General features: G+C 35.2%; 2 protein-coding genes across 2 annotated transcripts; both read right to left on the bottom strand.

The window, feature by feature from the left end:
* Positions 1-16: 16 nt before the first annotated feature.
* LOC116207527 (putative methyltransferase C9orf114) lies at positions 17-4,453 on the bottom strand. The gene is made up of 11 exons (XM_031540508.1): positions 4,058-4,453; positions 3,765-3,812; positions 3,382-3,558; positions 3,176-3,242; positions 2,425-2,489; positions 2,258-2,336; positions 1,567-1,685; positions 1,363-1,442; positions 1,079-1,148; positions 696-773; positions 17-599 (listed from the first exon to the last, which is right to left on the bottom strand). The coding sequence occupies exons 1-11, from the start codon at positions 4,310-4,312 to the stop codon at positions 522-524; spliced, it is 1,116 nt and encodes a 371-aa protein (XP_031396368.1). The 5' UTR covers positions 4,313-4,453; the 3' UTR covers positions 17-521.
* Positions 4,454-8,328: 3,875 nt separating this feature from the next.
* Positions 8,329-14,518, bottom strand: LOC116209180 (protein phosphatase 2C 70). Its single transcript, XM_031542745.1, has 13 exons — positions 14,181-14,518; positions 12,771-12,960; positions 12,459-12,653; positions 12,178-12,353; positions 11,895-12,053; positions 11,360-11,503; positions 11,221-11,282; positions 10,847-10,982; positions 10,025-10,119; positions 9,694-9,809; positions 9,436-9,565; positions 9,152-9,206; positions 8,329-9,064 (listed from the first exon to the last, which is right to left on the bottom strand). The coding sequence occupies exons 1-13, from the start codon at positions 14,442-14,444 to the stop codon at positions 8,912-8,914; spliced, it is 1,875 nt and encodes a 624-aa protein (XP_031398605.1). The 5' UTR covers positions 14,445-14,518; the 3' UTR covers positions 8,329-8,911.
* Positions 14,519-21,415: the final 6,897 nt, after the last annotated feature.

Raw genomic sequence — 21,415 nt, 5'->3', positions numbered from 1 at the left:
GACTTTTTTAGCAGGGTTATCATGAAGAGAAACAAGAGAGCCTCAAATTGAATCATCGAGCTTCCTCACTTTGAGGCTTCCTACTTTAGCATTTGTCGCGTCTCTCCATGCCCACAACAGATTTGCAGTTGCACAATGAATTCTACACCTAAATTCACCTCGACACCCAGAAAATAACTACCTAACTAATAAGTCGATAAAAAGATTCTTTTTCTAGAGAGAATGTTGCCTTTTTCCCCCCGGAATTACATGTACCTGTCAATCAGCGCCAAGAGAGATGCACACTCCATCTCAAGCTCATGAAGCCTGCATTTACATGCAAACTGCACAGCAGTGGCTATGGACTCGCAGACGGCCCTTGGTCCATGTCCCCATGAAGAAGCTCAAAAAAGGCGGGATGGTTCCGAGAAGAATCCGCCGAAGGCAGTGCTCCAACACAGGACCATTCTGAGGAAAACATTGCTGGGACATCATAAATAACTGGTCCTTCAGCTTTTCGCACATCGAGGCTTCATTCAGGCTTAACATCTGTGCTCAACCGCTTCCAATGCTCGGCCTATTGGCTCTTGAAAATACTGGAGAGAGATGAAGATTGCTTCCTGCATGCATTGATAAGTTCAAAGCATAGAGTCTGAAGGGAAGGGGGGGGGGGGGGGGGGGAAAAAAAAAACATTATGGGGATGATTATTACGTACCTCTGTTCGAATTGTCCGGCTTCCTTGATGTGGACATGTGTTCAAGTATTTGTCAAAGATTTCCCTCGCATGTTTACCCTGCAAAGAGAACCCCTCACGTTACCTCTTTCAGGAATTTTTACTTAATTTCCAAATAAAGCTGCATGGTTCAAAACTCTCTTACTGTATACCATGCAGATCGACCATCACATGGTTAATTTTTACCAAATTGTAGCATTCTTTTCAAGGCATTTGAACAATCCATTCCTAAAACTGCAAATAAGAGTCTTTCTCTTAACCACAATATGGCAGGAAAAGATTTTTGCCAGAGAGTCTCGCACTTTAGTTTGAACCCTGCAATGCTCTTCCCAACAAGAAGTTGGCATGACGTGCCTGTTAGTTACCTTTAAGTTGCTGTCTTCTTCAATGCTTTCTTCTAATCCAGCAAGTCCTCCAAATGCAATCAACAAATGCCTGTAGACATTTTGCAAATTTTACAATTATTAGTGTAGAAAATGGAGCACAGGTTTGGCCTGAAAATGACATGCTGTGATATTCAGAGTTCAGAAAAGTTAAGGGATTACAAGAGGTGGAACAAGGAGGACCCAGAAAGCAGCAGATACCTTCAGAATCGTGATAGAATAACCAAGGAAAGTTACACTTCAAAGAAAGTGATGACAAAACAAACCTGAAAGTAGGTATAACAAGCTCCGATGACCGCACATCCATTCCATGCTCGGAAGTTCCAATCAGGTGATCATACCCACCCTGAGGATGGCAATTAAGAAAGAAGTTAGCACCGCAGCACTATGCACATGCATCATCAAAACTAAGGAAAAGCTAGAAGAGAGAATCGGAAGAAGAGAATCTGAACAAAATGAAGCATTATTACCTGGTATGGGCATTCATTAAGGACTGAACTGATAGAAGAAGCATATCGCACTTTGTACCCCCAATACCTTCCTTCATCTTCCCTAGGCTTCAATGATGAGACAACCAGGTGTGGCAACTCTAGACAAATTACATAACATGCCACAAAGATCATGAGCACTTGTACCTTTGAAACAAAATACAGAACTTCATATTTCACCAAATGTACTTTGTTCTGTAATATGACTTGACTCAATTAGAATCACATAGTTAAGTGATGTGTTGCTAGATTCTAATTTTAGCTAGAGGCTAAAACAAACTCATGGATGGGGTTACAAGATAAACATATGAAGAGATTTGCAATGAGTGCTTAAATTTTGGAAGCAAAAAGCCTTATTCATCTAGAAGAACGCAAAAACATGTGCTGGTATTAAGCCATCAGTTTATCATTAAGACAGACAGAAAACGGAGAAGAAAGTATGCCTTCAATGATCAAAGATACCAAGGAATGACCCAAATAGTCCACTATCTAATGCATAAAAAGATACTGTTGTTATATTTCAGAGGATTTAGTTTGCTTCTAACAATGATAATAAATGTGGTTAATATCACTACACAATCGATCTGTCATTACTGATCACAAGAAGATCTGCTGGATATAATCAGACAGTTTAGATGATGACATGAATCTTCAAGAAAAAACGATTCTTTACCTGAATCCAGATTTCGTTCAATCCCCATTGCTACAGTAACTCTAGTTCCAGGTTCAATAACTTGATCAATAACAACATTCTGCATAAAAAGGTCATCATCAAGCAAGAAATGCATGTCATCAAGCATAGCTTCGGATGGGTAATAAATACCAAAATATTTCATGTACCTTATTTAGACCCACATCAACAAGTGTTCCCAAGAAATTTGGTGGTTTTTCTTTCAATGTCACCCCTGAATAATGACAGGATTGAAGCATTAATATATACAAAGCAGCGACCCAATGAAAGAGAAACAGAATGAGTAATTATATTTATCACTCTTCAGGCAGTCCTTCAACCAAGTGAAAGGGAAAAGCTATTGCAGATTTAGAACCAAAATTGACCTCCAGGAGCAGAAGACTAATATTAATTCTCAATGAAATAATATTATAACTGCAATTCCACCAGCTATTGCAAAATGTTACTTAAATGCCCATGCCTATACCAAGACAAGAAGAAAAACTTGGACAAGTAACCAAAATCAATATCCTCAGCTCAGCCATCTTCGCAATTGGCTCAATTACACGTCCAATTTATGGATTGGCAAGAACAAAATGTAATGGTGAACCCATTGTCTACCTAACATACAGTTCACATCTTCAGTGCCTTTTCTCAGGATATTTGAGCAGTGATACTGAATTATATTTCAGTTAAAAGGGTAATTTCTACAAGTCTCCTATCCGTCATTCTTCATTGAAGTTAAAAATGATCATTAAGCAAATCTATGCACTTCTCTGATGGAAAAACTTGTACGCAAATCTCATCAGGTTTCATAAAAGACACATTCAAAATGCTGCATAAGGTATTGTACACGCTATACTTTTAAAGCAACAGAGAAATAAGATTGACAATACATTTCATGTGAAATAGAGCCCTTGCCTTCTCGATATGGAGCCCACTCATGCTTCCGCAAATGGTGTGGAGCATCCAGAGGGGGCAACATTCCCTGTCAGAATGCGAAGTAGCAAATCTAGAACTTCAGTCTACATATAGTAAATACTAAAATACTAAAATGTAAACAAAATCAATGAAACTTGATAACAAAAACACAAATAAAAGCAACTTGAGCAAAACTGAGTCCGCACCACAAAACGTAAGTTGTTATGCCTAGGAAATAGAGCTTTTCTCAGATACTGCGGGGTCTCCAAATACCGCAGTATCCGAATAAGAAAAGCTGCACCACTTTCATTCTCATCAGAATCATCAGTCAACACACCACCACTGTCATCTCCTTGCACATCCTTATTGTTGAACACCACCACCTACGAAATTTAAGAAACAGCAAAAGTCCAACTCTCAACTTTTTATCCAGACAATATACACATTCACCAGAAACATGAATTCTAAGAGGAGCTCTTATATTGGAAAGAACAAGCAGAAGCCCACAACTGTATGCAAATTCTCCACTAGAAAAATTCATGGGCATCTGCCAATTTATCAAATAAGCAGGGGAAATAAGAAAGCAGACCTCGTCAATACGAAAAATCGTGGCAGCACGAGCAATCTGACCAGCCAGCTGCAACCGAACAAGATAAAGTAAGAACAAAATTGATGCAAAATTATCAAAAGTTGCATCTTTGACGTTCACAAATTAATCGAGCAATCCCCGAGGAGTCAGTTTTGGTCCTAGAAAATGAAGTTTGCGATTCCTTTCCAGCTTTCAAGTAACTATTCCTTCCCGAAAACGAATTTTGCAAATCTACGTAGAAAGAAGGGGCAGCCTCGTCCACTCAGTATTCAAGCGAGAGAGCGAGAGAGTACACGAGTGGCAAGCTCGAGGGACTGGGCATTGTCGATGATAGAACCGGGGACAGCTATGCTGACAGTGGGGATTTCCTTCGACTCAACCACATTCTTCTCACTCTTCCTCTTCTTCTTGTTCTTCTTCTGCTTCATTTCCTTCTTCCTGTCCTCGGAATCGTGAAACTCGCCATTGGCGAAACCATCCTGCGATTGAATCTCTTTTGAGCCGTCTCTTCCGACTTCTGGTTCGGGTCTTCTCTTCTTCTTCGCCATGAGAGCTCTCCACGACGAAGGGGCTCCAGAACGAGAAGGAAGTAGAGGAGAGGACGGAGAAAGGGTTAATGGAGCTGAGGTCAGGTCAGGGTTTATGGCCGTACGGAGACGAGAGTTTCTTTTCCCCAGGGAAAAAAAATTGCAAATATTGATTATAAATCTATCTCATTATTCATAAAAATAAAACCTTTTTCTTCCTTAGCAACTCATAAAAGCGAAAATCAGAGACAGAAAAATAAATTCTCCTGTACTCCCCAAATTCTTATAGTGTTACCGCCAAGGTAAGGTGGCCCGTGGTAACCGGCTATACAGTTGCCTTGATGTTTCAGATTCGAATCACATCTTGTAAAATCGCAGTTTTTCTAAGGCAAGAAAACTATTTGTAGCTAGAAAAATTTGTAGGAAACAAGAACCGAAAGATTTTCAATAAGCTATCAATAAGGTCTTTGCTGGGGTTGGTCAAACACTAGAATATGGGGAGTGTGACTGTCCATATTTTCATTTAAAAAATAAACTCTTGTAATATCTACCTAAAAAACAAATTGGGAAACACTTCAACCATACTAATACGGGTTAATAACAAAATCCAAAATTTTCATATTTTAACGATTTTACCATGAGTTTTTCATGCATTATCTCCATTAATTTTAACTGGAATTATTGACGTGTACTTCATGGTGTCACGTGGCTTACGCTGATTAAACGAGTGGGTCTTAAATTTTTTAAAAATAAAATGACTCTAAAAAATTTAAAATAAACAAAAGGAAAAAAAAAATAAAGCCCCAAGGTCGAAACTAGAGAAGAGGAGAGGTGGCTAACAGTGGGTTCTTCACCTTTGGCCACCACTCCCCTAATTGAGGTCACCGGTGACCTTATAGGGGCAATCGTGGCCAAGGGGACAAGGCTCCCATCGCTCGAATTTATTAAAAAACGACTAAGTGAGCTAGGAAGATGGGACCGGCGTGGGGCCTCGCCGGTGGCCACCACCCCTAACTGGGGGCGCGAATACAACATAGTTCACTCACGACCCAATTATGGGTTCTTCGTTTCCGATCGGTGGGGCCTCACTAGCGACCCTAGCTAGGGGATGTTGATCGGCAGCGAAGCCCCCACCGCCAGCCACCTCCCCTCGTTCTTCCTAAGGTTTCGGCCTGAAGGCTTTTTATTTGTGTTTTGTTTTTATATGTATTTTTAAAAATAAATTTTATTTTAAAAACATTTGTGACTCATTCGATCAATCACCTTGTGCCACATGGGACCGTCAAGTACACGTCAGCAATTTCGATTAAAATTAATGAAGATATTGACGTCGTACTAATACTGTTATCAAATCGATGGTATTTTTTTTTGTACAGAAGAAAAAAATCCGTGCTTAAATTGTTAAAATGTGAAAATTTTGAGATTTTTTGGTTATTTACCCTCTAAACATGAGTTGAATGTCATTTTGCCCACCATCAGTTTTTCATTTATGTCACCTTGACCACTTAAGATTCTTAAAATTGTTCATTGTGGTCATTCCGATTAATAGCCATTAATTCGGAAAGAAATTGTGTGAGAAGGTCATCTTAAAAAGCAAACTTTCCTAAGGATCCGCGTCCGATCTATAGAAAAGCTATTAATTCGTGGGAGGCCATCGAAAAACAATAAAATTAGGGTTCATCTTACTAAAATAATTTCTTCCATAACAACAATTGGGGTTCTTGTGAGGACTAATGAAGGAGATGTTTGTCCTTACGAGAAGTCGTGCGATTTGCATATGCTCAATTTTCATGCACAATAAGCGTAATTTTAATCTGAATGCCTAAATTAATTCACCTTGAGAATATTAAGGTGTAAAAACGATACTAGGATATGGACCAGCACAATGCAGCGATCGAAAAAAAATTTGGTCAATTTTTTGAATTATCATAGCATATAGTATAAGTGAAACTAATGATAAAATTATTTATGTGCAAAAACTACAAACTCTTGAATGATAGTAATGCAAATTTTCTAGAAAATTATACTAATTAATATGTCGTACGATATTAAGCTAACCGTTTTACTTGTTAATTTCAATTTGAATTTCAATAGTTCTAATTAGAAAAGCATGATGGCAGTATAATAAGTTTAAATGACCCGCTAATTTGAAGTAACGAACTATAGTTGCATTGTAGGTTCGAAGTTCATTGAAAAAATCTCATAGTCTCGACTCTCGATCAAATCACTATCCAAGCGAGAATATCTCAATCATATATAGCCTAATATTGTACCCATGAATTTTCACACAAAAAAAAAAAGAGTCAAACATTTCTAATATTAATTTATATAATAAATAATTTCTCAATTGTAAGCTAGTAACTGTGTCATTGCTTTTCAACAATATAATAGTTTGGCAAATAAGCAATTTATTATTTGGCAATAGAGTATGATTTAACTTCACTTGACTCTTTTGCTTTTCTCTCAATTCAACAACACAATCATTACTTTTTTTTATCTTTTTCTTCAATTTAATAACAAATTCTTTAATATGTTTTTTTTATCTATTATTACAAGTAATTTTTTAATACTAAATGCTCTCAATTATTGATTACTTTTGCCTCAATTCAACAACAAAATTATTACTTTTTTTTTCAGTTTTAATAATAATTTTTTTTCAACTATTTTTGCCTTCATTCCGTGAAATCAAATTAAATCAAACTCTGCTTCGTTACCAAACTCAACAATGTCAAGCAACGAACTTTACATACAATGTACTCTTTGAAATTCATCAAAAACCTATAATAGTTACGACAAAATCAATGTTTAAGTGAGAATTAGTTTCAATCAAAGGTTAATATTGCGCCCTTTCATTTCATCGAAAAATCAAAACATTTCAAATATTAATTTATACGAATGAAGAACTTTAAAAAAATATTTAACATTAATATTTTAAATTAGAAAAAAATTAAAAAGGGGAAAAGATGGTGGGTGCGAGTGGAGAAAACCTACCCACTTGCACCACCATCCTTTCCAAAACAAGACTTTTAGATATATAACTAGGAAGGAGTCCAACGCGATGTTGCGGTCCCCAACATAATTTTCAGAAGATCGAATGAGGATTTAGTAAAATTGAAAATTAAAACAGTAACAAATTAATATAGTGTGGCTTATTTTAAAATAGACAAAATCCATGTCCGCTGACACTTTGGTCTTCAAATTTGAAGCAAGCCAACATATAGGTCCCTGAAAAAAAAATTCCACCAATTTAGTCCCTGGATTTTCAAAAATCCTAACAAAAAGGCCTTTTTTGGCCAGCATTTTGGTCTCTAAAACCCTGAAAATGATCTTTTTGTTATAATTTTTGAAAATTCATGGACTAAATTGGTGGCACAATTTTTTCGAGGACCTATGCTTTGGGTCGCTACAAATTTGAGGACCAAAGTGTTAGTGCATTCAGTGAAACACTCTAATTTCGAAATTGTCAAAATTTCATAAATATAGAAGTATGGAGAAAAAAGAAATGAGAAACTTAATTAGCGAAACGGTCATGAGGGCACTGATTAAGCAATAACAAATAGATCGTTTGTCATTGTCAATTGGATTACCGACAACTTATTTTTCAAATTAAAAAATGCTAAAAATGGAAAATTATTTTAGAAAAAAAGTGAAAATATAATAAATTGAAATTAGATAATTTAATTAAACTTGGGTAAAATAAAATTCAGAAAAAAGAGAAAATTTCTTAGGATGACATGTGGCAACCCCAAACAAGAGTTTTACTTGTATTTTGGTGGATAAAAATTCTTTTAAAAAGAAAGAAAATTTCTTAAGATGACATGTGGCAAACCCAAACAAGGGTTCTACTTGCATAAAAAGACCGGAGAAAAAATTTAGTTTAGAACCATGTTGAATTTATACTTCAACAATATCATACGTATGGAATATTTAACATCACGTCACCTTAACGTATCATCTTCAACTAATATTTTCTCATACTTTTGAACGCATGCAATTTGTAAGTTATGCAAACTAAGCCAAATAAATAACTCAAAAAGTATCGAAAAAAAATATCTCTAGAATCTAAAATATTTTTGGGTGAATATGATCTAAAATATTTTGAATATATACAAGACATCGATTGTGAGAGGTAAAATTCTTCCATATCCTTCCTAATTTTACAAGAAATCGAAAAAAAAGAAGGGGGTATGAAAAAGAAATAGACTCTCCTCCATATATGTATCTATATTTTCCATGGCGCTACTGAGGTAAAATTCCCTATCTATGGTGCTCCCGCAGGCTCGTCCGTCTTTCTTCTTCTCAGCACGAAAAAATGGTGAAATCCGCAAAAACTCAAGTTTCTTGGGACAGACTGCTCGGTTGCCTCTTGGTATCAGCATTTATCTCTCAAAGAGGCAGGCGAAAACGAAAACTCCAACAAAACCAGAACTCCATCTTCTGCCAAACTAGGGCATCCCATGTCTATCTCCGAGGATCAGATGTGAAGCAAGCAACCCTCACTATGCTCGGCAGTATCGAGCCCTCCTCAGCAGGATGATACAACAAATGGGAGCTCCTCCAAAGAAGAGCTCGCAGGAAATAAACATATAATTGTAGAACGCGAACCTTGTAACCTAACCGCTAAGAATCGACATTACATGGAGAGGTGGTGCTGAAGTCCAAGAAGATTATGGAAGTGTTGTCCTTTGTGCGCAAGTTTCTGGCCTCGCTCAGCAATAATGTGGCAACCTTCTCTGCCAAGTCTTCTCCATTTGCAGTGCGTCTCTCCTTCGCCTGTAAAGGTCGGGATTCAGAAACCTTGAGGAACTCGTTTTTCTTTTTATGGAAAACAAAAGAAGAATCCATTGAGAAACACACTACCTGGAGGACTAACTGAGTTGCTTTTTTAAGGCTGATCACATCCCATAAGCCATCACTGCATTTTAGTTTTTTCAAAACCAAAGTCAAATTTAAAATAAATACATCAAGAATTCCGGAATAAAACAATTCAAATAAATATAATACAGTCGTTAAAGTCAGACTACTTCCCATTCAATATGTTTACAAACTAAATGAACCTGAATCAGAAGCAACACAACGGGGCTAATACTTGAGGTACTTCAAAAGAAATTTCAGGAAACAGAAAAAGCATGTTTGAAACAAACCTGGCCATTAGAGCGAAAGCTCTGCTTGCTCGATCAACATGGACAACTTGGCTTACATAAGGCTCAGCAGAAAATCGTTTATCCTGCTGCTTAATGAATTTGTCTCCGAGCATCCGAGCAAGATTCAAACCTGAACCAATCAACTCTCTATTATCAATATTCCTTTTTCTCCTTTTCTGTTCACAGTTTTGCAGTATATTAATCCACATAAATGAAGATAGCGAGCATTAAAATATTAGCTGGAGAAATCTCAATTACCACAGAGACGTGTTTCTCCCTCTCTTAATGGTTCTCCCATTTCTCTTATCCGAAGTCTCTCAGATTGGCTAACAATTCTGTGGTCTTCCGTCATCTTAATCAGCTTCTCATCAATGCTGTAAACATATGATGACTTTAGATGTACAAATATAATAACAGAAAACAAAAGAGGTTGTCATCATAATGAGAAGAGAACTGCTGCAACAGCATTTAACATAACTCCAGAAAATAAAAATCATACCAATGCAGACTCATGCAGAACTAACTCTATCATCTACACTAGATATAGCAATTATGATTCAGAGCGTTTTAGAAAAGGACAAGCACATACTTCACTATACATGCAGAATCTCCAATATTTGCACACTGAGCGAAAAAATTTCCATTACCATCAGCCCATATGAGCAGGACTGTTGCTGTACAACCCTGAAAACAATAATTATTAGGTATTGCAAGAATTTTAAACAAGTTTGCATAGCACAATAAACCCTACTTCATGCAGTATGTACAAAAAACCGAATTGAGACCCAGAATTTCCTCGAGGCTATGGGTCTTTAGATTGACAGGAGTGTCTCCATTGCATACTTTTAAAAGAGCGAGGTTTCTAGAAATACACATTAATTTAACAGAAATAAGAGCGCCAAAAACTAAATTTTGAAGAATCAGTGGACTTTGAACATTTTAGAGCTCTTCAACTTAGGAAATGAATAATACTGGAGTTATAATAGGGACAAAACCTAGAGATGTTATCCACTAAAATACACAGCTTCCATGTAATTATAGTCTTGATCATAATAACAGAATCTTGAGAAATTTATCTCTTCAGTAGGATGATCTTAATTCAATTGAGCTGAATCAAGCAGGTAACTCGGACCCAGGAGAACTTTGGGAATACTTAATACAAGTAGTCACAAGCCCCATCTCTTAAGAGCCATTTAAGGGTGGGTCGCTCAATCAAATCAGAACATGTATTACAGTTCAGTTTGATGAGCATCTGATCCAGACAAAAGATGTGTTTAAAGCATATGTCAACGATTAAATAACAGTGAAATCAAGAGTTACAGTGGAAATTTTTAAGTACAGTAACCAAATTATCTTAACACCATTACAAGGAAAGTTAAAAGGTGGAGGAAGAATTAGATGAGCTGAGAACCTCATAGTAGTGATCCATGCATGCCTCAGCTCTGTAAAATGCATCCCGAAGGATATGTGAAGCATCACATAGAGACAACACCTTCTCTCGGTTTAGTGAATCCGACAGCAAACTAGCAATCATCTCAGGAATAATCCTGGGAAGAAGACAAACATAAGCATCACAAACAATAGCGACAGCGACAGAAAATTTATTTGTATTACCTTAAAACATTACTTAGCATCAAGGATTCAATATTGAAAAAACAGATCATTCAATGATCAGCATGAAAGGCATCCAAAATTGCAACAGACCGACTCAAACTGGTATTATTTGGTGAAGAAATCACGGCACAGAGCAATATAAAAAAATCGAGTTGGCTGAGAATAACCGACTTGCTAGCAGATTTCGCAGCCGCAGCTCCACCATGTCCATCACAAATTCCGAAAACCCCAAACTGCACATTGATCATTTTACAATTCTCAGGCTTCAGCAGATCACACGAGATTATTTTATATATAATGATTGACAAACCTGATCAAGTCCTGGGAGAGGCCACTGGTAATAGCAGACATCCTCCATAGCAAGCTTCTTACCTCCACGACGCAGAGCCATGGGATCAGATGCCATACCAACTCCAAAAGGAATGTTGTCCTCTGTCTGAGATGTAATTTGGACCTGCCAAAGTAATAAGTAGGAACTTCAGTATGTTTTCCTGTGAGAAAGAAGTGCAACTAATATTTGATTATTTCTGCCATTTTACTGTGATGCAATGTCAGCCCACACAAGAGCATTCCAGCCTCTACCAAAGGCACCATATTCATAATATTTCTGTACTTTCAATACTTTGGCAGAAACTCTACATTCTTATATGACAGAAAGTACAAAGCAACCACTAGACACGTTTATTACCAAAAAAAAAAGGCATTTTGAAAACTACGAAACATTGAAAATATTTAGTACTTTTTCATTTCTCATATTACCATTTACTTAACACATTTCCCAGCAGACTAGCTCTCATGCAATGCAGTGATTGATATAAGCATTGAGACTAAGCAGAGTAACTTACAGAAACATTAGATGTTGTCCCAAGGGTTATTATATCACCATCGGCAAGTTCCATCGGATCACCCCAGTGTCTAATACTAGAATCAGGATGGTTGATTGGTTGAGCATTTAAGAGAGTGCCATTTAAGCTACCCATGTCGAGCAGCTCCCATTTAAGCTTCTGAGACCAATTTAAGTAAAGAATACTGAGCGCAAGATATACAAGACGAGGCTGCCATGAAATGGATGTCACGTTATACTAAGGTACTTTTACAGAAATTCTAAAAAAATGGGGGGTACTTTACATTTAAATTCCAGTTGATCATTGCATGCTTTCCTGAAACCTCTGAATCCTTCAGCTGCAAATCACTTGGAGGCACTCTTCCAAGGGTCAGTGGAAGCCTTTTAGTATCACTCGATCTTATTGAACAAGACATCCCTTGAGAAGGACCAGATACAACCTCCAGAGTAAGACAGCTTCCTGCATTTCTAACAGAGAAATATGATTACATGTTTTACACTTTTAGCCTCATAAATCAAAATCAACAACAGCAACCCCTATATATATAGAAAAGAGATTTATTACTTTGATCTCCAATATCCTTCTGCGAAGAAGCTTGAAGTCCACTGCCATCAGAGCCCACACTGGGGGTTAGATCTTCAATTCTACTACGTTTTCGCTCTTCAATTGAGCGGTTTATCACATACGGACGCTTAAGGGTCTGACCAAGGTAAGCATCTTCTGGTATATCAGGAACAACATCCAGGACGACGCTATCACCTGGGACATATGTAGTTTAAACATAAAATTTTTGGGGAAGGGTGGTAATTTTAGCATTTGCTTTTATATCAAATGAGCAAAGCCTGTAGGCAAAATGTCTGAAATGCACCCTTGCACCTTGGTTAACATGTGACGATAAAGAGGGAACCCTTTGTTTATGAACAAGTCCCTCCAATCGAGGGGAGCTGAGATACTCTTCAGCTTGAAGACGCAACCCTTCGAATTCATAATTTCTAGCAGATTCATTTCCTTGTTCCTGGACCAAATCTGCACGATCTGGGACAAGGGGTCTCTCTAGATCTTCAGCCTACAGAAGAAAATCTAATAGCGTGAACAGTGGAGAAATTTTTCACATATTAAACACTTGCCATATTATTCCCAAACATGCTCTCAAAGAAAATACAAAATTTCCAGCTTAAAAGTAGAGATAATATATTAGTGCCACAAGAGATATTCATTCATGGCTTTAAATAGCCAGCAGAAATAGTGATACAGAAAGTAATCCGTCAGCATAATCATATGACTAAGCTAGCATATTAAGCAGCATTTATTCATGTTATACATGACATATAAAAGGTAAGTGTCTGAATCTGTCCGTCAGACACAAGCTCCGCCTGAAGGGCCCACTTAGGTACTCAAAACATTAACGGCCAAATTGATCTACCATTAAAAGAACGATGCTGATTTAACATTCCAAGAAACTTTTAATCGTGCATTAATCGTCTGCACAACACTTTCAACTACCGGCATCTACCTAAACTAAACAAGTGGCTGCATTCGCTAAAACAAAGGTTTTCGTGATCAAGCGCCAATACTCAGCACGCTTGCCCTACTCCCTCAGGTACAGGGTAAACCATTAGAGCCAAGCAAAAGACCTTATATGGCTACCTAGTTTTGAAAAGATGCAACCAGCAGACTAAATTCACCGAGCAAATTACTGGGTACGCAACACATAGAAAAAGATCCCCGAGTCGATCCCAATCAGACTCTAATTACCAATGCTTAATGGGGTTTAGAGTTCTAAACGGGCAACATGTTGTTCTTGCCATTTCTACAGCATTCAATAGCAAAAAATATTCTTCGCTCAATAATGTGAACCCTATTATTTTTACAATGCCAAGGTTTAGATGATCATATGGAACAGTGTACCCGGACGGGAAGTGCCAATCCAGGACACCTAAAAAGTATCTGCGGATCATAAGATCACATTCAACATCACACAGAAAACCAACCCAATGTCCAAATCCTAGACCGATCGCCAATCAGAAACAATAAGCTCGGACCTCAAAATCACACGCATTTCAGCAAAGATCGGAGGAAACATAACAAAAACAGCTCATAAACCCTAGCTGCTCCCCTCCCAGAGATCGAGGTGCACGGAGACAGCTATTGATCGAGATCAAATCAGAGAGCTCAGGGAGCCATTCCGATCAAATGAACGGGAATGCAACGAAGCAAGGGACGGGGAGAGGGTGAGTGAGGGAGGCGGGCAGAGAGAGGGGGAGAGAAGAAGAGTAGGGGTGGTACCTTGAGGGAGTTGCGGTGGTGGTGGGTGAGGGAGGAGCGGAAGGGGGAGAGGAAGCGCCATGGCTTGCAGGCGAGGAAGAGGAGGAGGAGGATGAAGAAGAGCATGAGGAGGACAGCTACACATGCGCCTATAACACCAGCACTACTACTACTAACAGCGACACCATCGCCACCACCACCTCCTCCTCCTCCTCCTCCACCACCATGACCATGACCAAGCCCGACACCAACAATGCTCATCCCTGTCATCATCGCCATCGTCATCTCTCTCTCTCTCTCTCTGTGTATTGGGTGCGGATTTGCGAGAAGCTCGCTTTGAAATGGTCGCAGACAGCTGAATTTCCCCCTTTTCTCCTCCCACTTAATTAACGTTTTTACTTGTCTTTATTATTTATTTATTATTGCAACTAATTCATAATTATCTTCAGTGAATTAGTTGACGTGATTTAGCGCATATTCCACTTAAAAGTAAAATCTCAAGTTGTGCATTGACATAATTTTCGTTGGGTAATCAAGAGATTCTAAGTTTGATATCCAGTAGGGCTAAACGTGCCAATTTATTAATTATTAGGATTTTTATTTCATTATATTAGACACATGAGCCTCCGTCGTAGTCGAAAAAAATCTCGAGTTCGAATCTTGTGAATGGAAAAATACCCAAGACAGGGAGAGTTCTATTCCTTAGGAGCCGAGTCGTCGACACAGCTCGAACTGATTAGTTTGGAAAGATGGTAAGAATAGTTGGGTGTGCAACGAAAAAATTATAACTAGTCTTCTTATGTGCAACTTACGCAAGCGTTTGCATTCATATATTTTATTTAATTCTCTTGAAATATTTTTCACAAATATCATGGGATGATGATTTGTAACTGAGGTTGTACTTTTATGATTTTAGTCAATATTTTCTAAATTTGATTGACAAATTTTATAGTAATTATAGATGGCATCGAATATATAATAGTAATAGAAAATAACTTTAAGACCTATTTATATACCATATAGCGGGGATAAGAAAAGGAACATGTTTACTTTCAAAATCAGAGTTTTGAGAAATAATATGAAAAAGAAACGATAAAACAACATTATTAAAATTAGTATTCTTTAGATTCATTCTTCTGAATGCCTCTATGGGCACTATTTCACTTAAGTAGTTTAACTTCAATTATTATTTTCTTACGACAGTGTTGTGTGAAGAATCTCTTTATATATTAGTATAATTGTGAGATATTTCAACCAAATAATAATATATAAATATGTCAAATATAAGTTGATGATGGTCCAAAATTTTTTGTTGATTAAAAGGTATTTAGTACGTAAAAGAAAAATACTTAACCATCTATGAGAATATAAGTCTAAAATTCTAAAATATTATGTCAATATATAAAGAAACATAGTGTATTATAAAATAATATAAGAAAGTTTAGGAAAAAATGACATGTGAAATAACAATCAAGGAGAAGTTTAATCCAATTCAAGAATAATCAATAAATATTTACAATAATAATTTATCTAAATAATTGGGAATTGAAGGAGAAAAGAGAAAGATGGTACGAGGGAAAAATTCACTATTCGTACAAAAAGTTTTAGAAAGTGGCTTGATTAGTACAAAAAGTTTTTTTCTCACTAGAGGTACAACAAATTTGAAAAATATAACAACTTAGTACAATCCGTCAATTTTAGATTAACGTCGTTAGTTCTGTTGACGTGACACATGACTGCTAACGTGACAACTGATGTGGGCAAAATTGGATCAAAAAGTCAATATGTAAAAATATTTTACCAAATTGTTACACTTTAAAACTCTTCCACTGACACCTTATGATTTTTCTCGCCACTCGACTTTTGGATCCAATTTTATCCACGTCAGCTGCCATGTGCCACATCAACAAGAACTAACGGCGTTAGTTTAAAATTGACATAATGTACTAAATTATTACGTTTTTCAAACATGTTGTACCTCTAGTAAGAAATTTTTTTTTGTACCAATTGGATCACTATCTGAAACTTTTTGTATGAAGAGTGAATTTTCCCATGCAAGTGACGTAAAGGAGATCAGGGTAGGACGTATGAGCCTTCTTGGGGTGCGAAGATTTAGGTGGATGATGAAAGTACCAAGAAAATCTCTAAATGTTTAAGAAAAGTAGAATAACTAGAGAGTACTTTGAAAACTCTTAAGTTAATGTAAGTACTAATGCAAAAATTAATATAGGAGATGAGAATCATTACTCAAACGCGAGCTAAGATATCAAAAGAGTCTATGTGGAAATTCCTTATATTTAGGTACAAACTCCCGCCTTGCGCGAATGTGTTAATATTAATGAAATTTGATATTTTTTGAGATGATATTTAATTTTCAGACAGTTTAAGTCATTTGAAAGTCTACCTCCCTCTTCTAGCCTCGCCCAATACTTTCTAGGCCTACAGCTCAAGGACACTCATGTTCCTCGTGCTTTTTGAGTATCAATGTCTTCCTCATATCTCATTCTTTGCGGACCTAAACCTGACTTCATAATCCTCTATTAATCATGAACGACACCAAAGCAAAGAGATATGCAATATCTATAGAATATTTAGTAAACCAAACTTGTAAAGGTATCTCATATATCAAGAAATTCATTTCAATTATCGAGAAAATATTTTATTTTTCAAAAATTATTATTGAGGAGTAAAATGTGATAAATCACACATCGGAAAAGAAGAAGAGAAAATCATGGTGCAATATAATAATTGAATGAAAACATATCGGGCAAATAAGATATTCCCTAATCCGTCAAATACTTTCCTAAAGTATCGAAATCTCCAATAAAAACTTTTTAATTGTAGATCACTCCATACAAATAATATAGACAAATGTTCAAAATTCATTGAATATAATACGAATAAAATATAACAAAAGTTCATTAAATCGAAATTGAAAGATCAAATTTACATGAAGTTATGGACAATACACGAATCTTCTCGTCGTGATTTAAATTAACCGAGTACTTCAAAGATCGATAAACCACAAGCTGAAGGTTATTATTAATTTTATTATTGTTAGACGAAATTTCATGCGCGTATTTGGTGATTATTATAATATATAAATAAATGGTTGGCGGAGAAAATGATGTCAAAAGATTATGTTGAGGCTTGAAACGGATGCATATTCTAGAGTTTGCGTTTTCAGCGCTACGTTCGTCTCAAACTAATATAAATTTCTTTTAGGGAAATAAATTAAATTATATGTTCAAACGTGTCATTATTTTAGAGCAAATATTTACAATCATCATAAAATTTCCACAAGTAGAGCGGGAGTTTGAAATGCCGCATATACATATACATACATACATACATACATATATATATATATATATATTGCTCATCTAATTAATTACATGCTCCAACTTAGACGCGAGAAGTTTCAGTAAATAAATAAAGGGTAAGGTCGCGTTTGCTTTTGAAATATAATTTTGGGCAAATTACATAAAAAAATCTAAATTTTATAAAACGTCTCAGTTTTGTCATAAATTTTATTTTGTAATAAAAAAATCATAAGTTTTCTAAATTGTTTTAAAAATGACCTCTGTTATAAATTCCGTCAATTTTGCATACATGAACTGTTAACTTCAAACATAAATTAATAAAAAAATAAGATAGGTTAAATAAAAAAATTCAAATTTTCAAACAAGTCTTAATTTCATCATAAATTTGGTATGTAATAAAAAAACCATATGTTTTTGCTCCTAAAGTCGACCTCGGCTAACATCTCCTCTAATGGACCATTTTTGAAAAAAATTAAAAATATGTATTTTTTAAAATTACAAATCAAAATTTGGAACGAAAATGAGACTTTTCTAAAAATATAGATTATTTTTGTAAAGAAAAGAGAAGATGATCAGATGATGTGTAAACTTTGTGGGTCCCGTAAACTCCACGCAAGCAAATAGACGGAAAATATAACAGAATGGTAACGGGAGGTCAAATCCGAGACGATTCTCAAAACATGTGGATTTTTTGTTACAAAACAAAGTATAAGATAAAACTAAGACGTTTTACAAAACTTAGGTTTTTTGTGTAATTTGCTCTATAATTTTATTCCACTCTACTCTATTTTTTACTCAATAGAATAATATAATCATATTTTTTATTCTTTTTCTCCCATTTAATAATAATTCTCACATCTTTTTTTCTTAATTATTATTACAATAAATTTTTAATAATAAATTCTCTATCTACTTTTATATCCATGTATACATACATACATACATACATATTTTTTTATCGTTTTCTCCCATTTAATAATGGGTAAATTACACAAAAAAATTCTAAGTTCTCACTTAGATAGAGAAATTTTTTGTGTAAATTAGAAAATTAGAAAATCTCATAAAGTTAAAAATAAAACAAGTTTTAAAATAAGAATCTTATGTTTGCACGAAGACGCGAGAACAATCTTGCACCCGCAAAACGCGTGCAAGAGGGCCAATATTAGTGTAAACTAGACGAATCGGCCCTCGCATATGCGCAAGTTAGAGGTATGTTATGATCTATCGAATATTCTTATTAATATTAATATTTTAGTATAAAAAATTTCAAAGTATATCCTGCCCGAGCGAGACATATTTTCCTCTTCAATTTAAAGGTTCTTTTATTCGAGTACATCCAACTCTATATTGCATAGGTTGAATTATGATTTCCACTTTCATTTGAGGTAATTCCCGACCAACATGATCAAAGTGATCACGGAAAATTGTGAAATCACTTTTATTGTACGATCTGTAAAGTAAAACATTATTTACAACTCTATAATCGAAAGTATTCATGCGATCTCAACTGATGGACAAAATTATTCCCATAATCATGAAGAGTGACCCCCACTCTCAAGTTATATTTATAGTGCAATTATGTTGCCTTGCCCGTATCATAACAACTATTCTCGACATTGCAATATTATTCGTTTATCTAGGAAGATATTTTAGCTAGTGAATTGTAATATAATATTATCTAATTTAGCTAATTTATTATATTTTAGTCTTAGTGACTTACATGAGTACATAGCATTTCGACTTTAGAAGTGAGGTGACAATACTATATTCCATTACTTATCATATTTTTATTTATGACACATGAAATGTCACGTGATGAAAAGCTTCTTCCGTCCTACGTGACGCTTCCTTATGTTTTGTCCTGGCTTTTATTATTTTTAGATATAGATAGATGCACAACTGATTACTATAGGGTCTAACACCATGCGTTTTACTTTGTTTTCTCTGTCTATTCTAAAAAAAATTATATGTATATCACATACTTTTTTTTACAAATATCAATTATATCTTCTTTTTTTTTGGAAATCAATTATATCTTCCTTTCAATCCATATTATTTATTTTCATTCATAAACTTTCCTCTTGTATTTTGTCTCTTTTTAAGTGATTATACTTATACACTTACCATTTTGTGTTATAAATAATACTTTTTTTTAATCCCTTTATTCATATAAGAAGACCCAATAATAAAAAATGATTTCATTCTTAGTTTATTGTTCACGAATTATAAAATAAGAACATTTTGATTTTCTTGTGAAATTAGTAATATAAAAAAAACTTCCTTATGTCTTACTCAAAAAATTTTCGGTGATTTTGAATAGTAATTTCTTACCTGTATGGTATCATATCTATTCCCATATATCGAAAAAGCGTGAAATAGAAATTGCGAGATGTGCATAAATCCAGTCGTGAGCACCAAATGGATTAGTCAAATTGCCGTTTAACAGGTGTCCATTAAAATGATTTTGAGCACCCTTTATATTCCCTTTGAAAACGAAACTCCAGCTTTACCCATCCAAATAGGAATAAATGATGATTGTGATAATGATGGTGTTATCATTAATGAGTCAATTTACAGTAATTGAATTTGTAATTCAAACCTAATATACAAATTATGATGATTAAAGATGTTACTTTCAAATTTCACCCAAGAAAGCTATTATTTTAAAAAAAATGAGGAATAAAAAAATGGCACTATCCTCTATTGAGATAAAAAAAAAATTATTGAATTCAATTCTCACTAGTGAAATTTTCTGCAACCGTATATTTCCCATCCTTTATACCAAAAAATATCAGGTGTCCCATTTTATCACAAGACTAGGTGATAACTGATATGCACCATGCCATGAAGTGGACCTCAGCTCAATTGAATTGGCCCAGAACTGGGCCCAGCTCTTCAATAATCCAAAGACTGGGGACTAGACCCGATCAGGGTTACTCTATAAGGGCAATTCCCATCTATGGAAGGGAAAACCAACATTTCCCATTTTGAGAAACCCACTTTCTAGTGCACGTTATAAGGGTAGACTCGGAATCAGTTGGAATCTACATGTTAGGGTATGGTCTGGGTAGATACAATTCTAAATAGAATATGGTTTGGATAATAATTTGAGGAATTAATGAGAACCGGTTTAGTTATGATTCTATTGTACAAGGTATTGGGAATCAGAACTGAAATCGATATCTATAACATGTTTCCTTGATTTTATATTTTCTTTGTAATTTTTATTTTTTATATTAGTAAATTAGGATGGATGGATGAGATATGATTAATTTGTGTTGACATTCAGTTGTATTGTGTTAATATATATATATATATATATATATATATAAATGAGATCTTTTTCATTTTATGTATTGTAGTTGTCTGAAGAGAAAAAATAAAAATAAAAAAATATATATATAAAAGCTCCATGACAGGGTACCGCATCCACCTTTTTTAAAATAAAATAAAATAAAATAAAATATTTCCTCCACTTCCTCTTCTCTCAAACTAGAAGCCTAACCTCCATAGCCAGATCCCTCAAGCTTTAAATCAAATCCAATTTATATTTATATAAAAAAACATATTAAAGCTGGTCCGTTGGGACAAGCAGGCGAGCAAGGTGCTTTTCCCACTCACTACCCTTTTCTTTGAAGTTTTATTTTTTTTTAAATTATCATTTTTACAAAATTGTCCTCTTTTCTAGTATTTTCAGATTTGACTTAAATAAGATGGTAGGTAATTCGCTCAATGGGTCCTGTCAATGATCTGGTCATTATGATCAAACCGCTTATTTTAGTAAATTAGTTTTTCCTCGAAGAAGAATGAGTTATACATTTATCAATTTAAACTTTAGATTAAACGTGTACCTGTAATAAGACTTATCACTCATGATAAATTCTTATACAAAACCCCTCACTCGTGACCGTCTTCTTTTTTTAATTTCAATTT

Source organism: Punica granatum, chromosome 5 (assembly GCF_007655135.1).
Source record: "Punica granatum isolate Tunisia-2019 chromosome 5, ASM765513v2, whole genome shotgun sequence".
In the NCBI taxonomy this organism is placed as follows: domain Eukaryota; kingdom Viridiplantae; phylum Streptophyta; class Magnoliopsida; order Myrtales; family Lythraceae; genus Punica; species Punica granatum.
This window is presented reverse-complemented; position numbering and strand designations above follow the sequence as displayed.

What these genes read in the sequence shown, in the direction of transcription:
- LOC116207527 (XM_031540508.1), bottom strand. Translation starts at nt 4,312, where the DNA reads ATGGCGAAGAAGAAGAGAAGACCCGAACCAGAAGTCGGAAGAGACGGC. An exon ending in GTGGGCTCCATATCGAGAAG is followed by an intron (nt 2,490 to 3,175) that starts GCAAGGGCTCTA and finishes GTCATTATTCAG; the next exon opens with GGGTGACATTGAAAGAAAAA. An exon ending in TTGATGTGGGTCTAAATAAG is followed by an intron (nt 2,337 to 2,424) that starts GTACATGAAATA and finishes CTTTTTATGCAG; the next exon opens with AATGTTGTTATTGATCAAGT.
- LOC116209180 (XM_031542745.1), bottom strand. Translation starts at nt 14,444, where the DNA reads ATGACGATGGCGATGATGACAGGGATGAGCATTGTTGGTGTCGGGCTT. An exon ending in ATCGTCACATGTTAACCAAG is followed by an intron (nt 12,654 to 12,770) that starts GTGCAAGGGTGC and finishes CATATGTCCCAG; the next exon opens with GTGATAGCGTCGTCCTGGAT. An exon ending in GATTCTGCATGTATAGTGAA is followed by an intron (nt 9,810 to 10,024) that starts GTATGTGCTTGT and finishes ATATGTTTACAG; the next exon opens with CATTGATGAGAAGCTGATTA.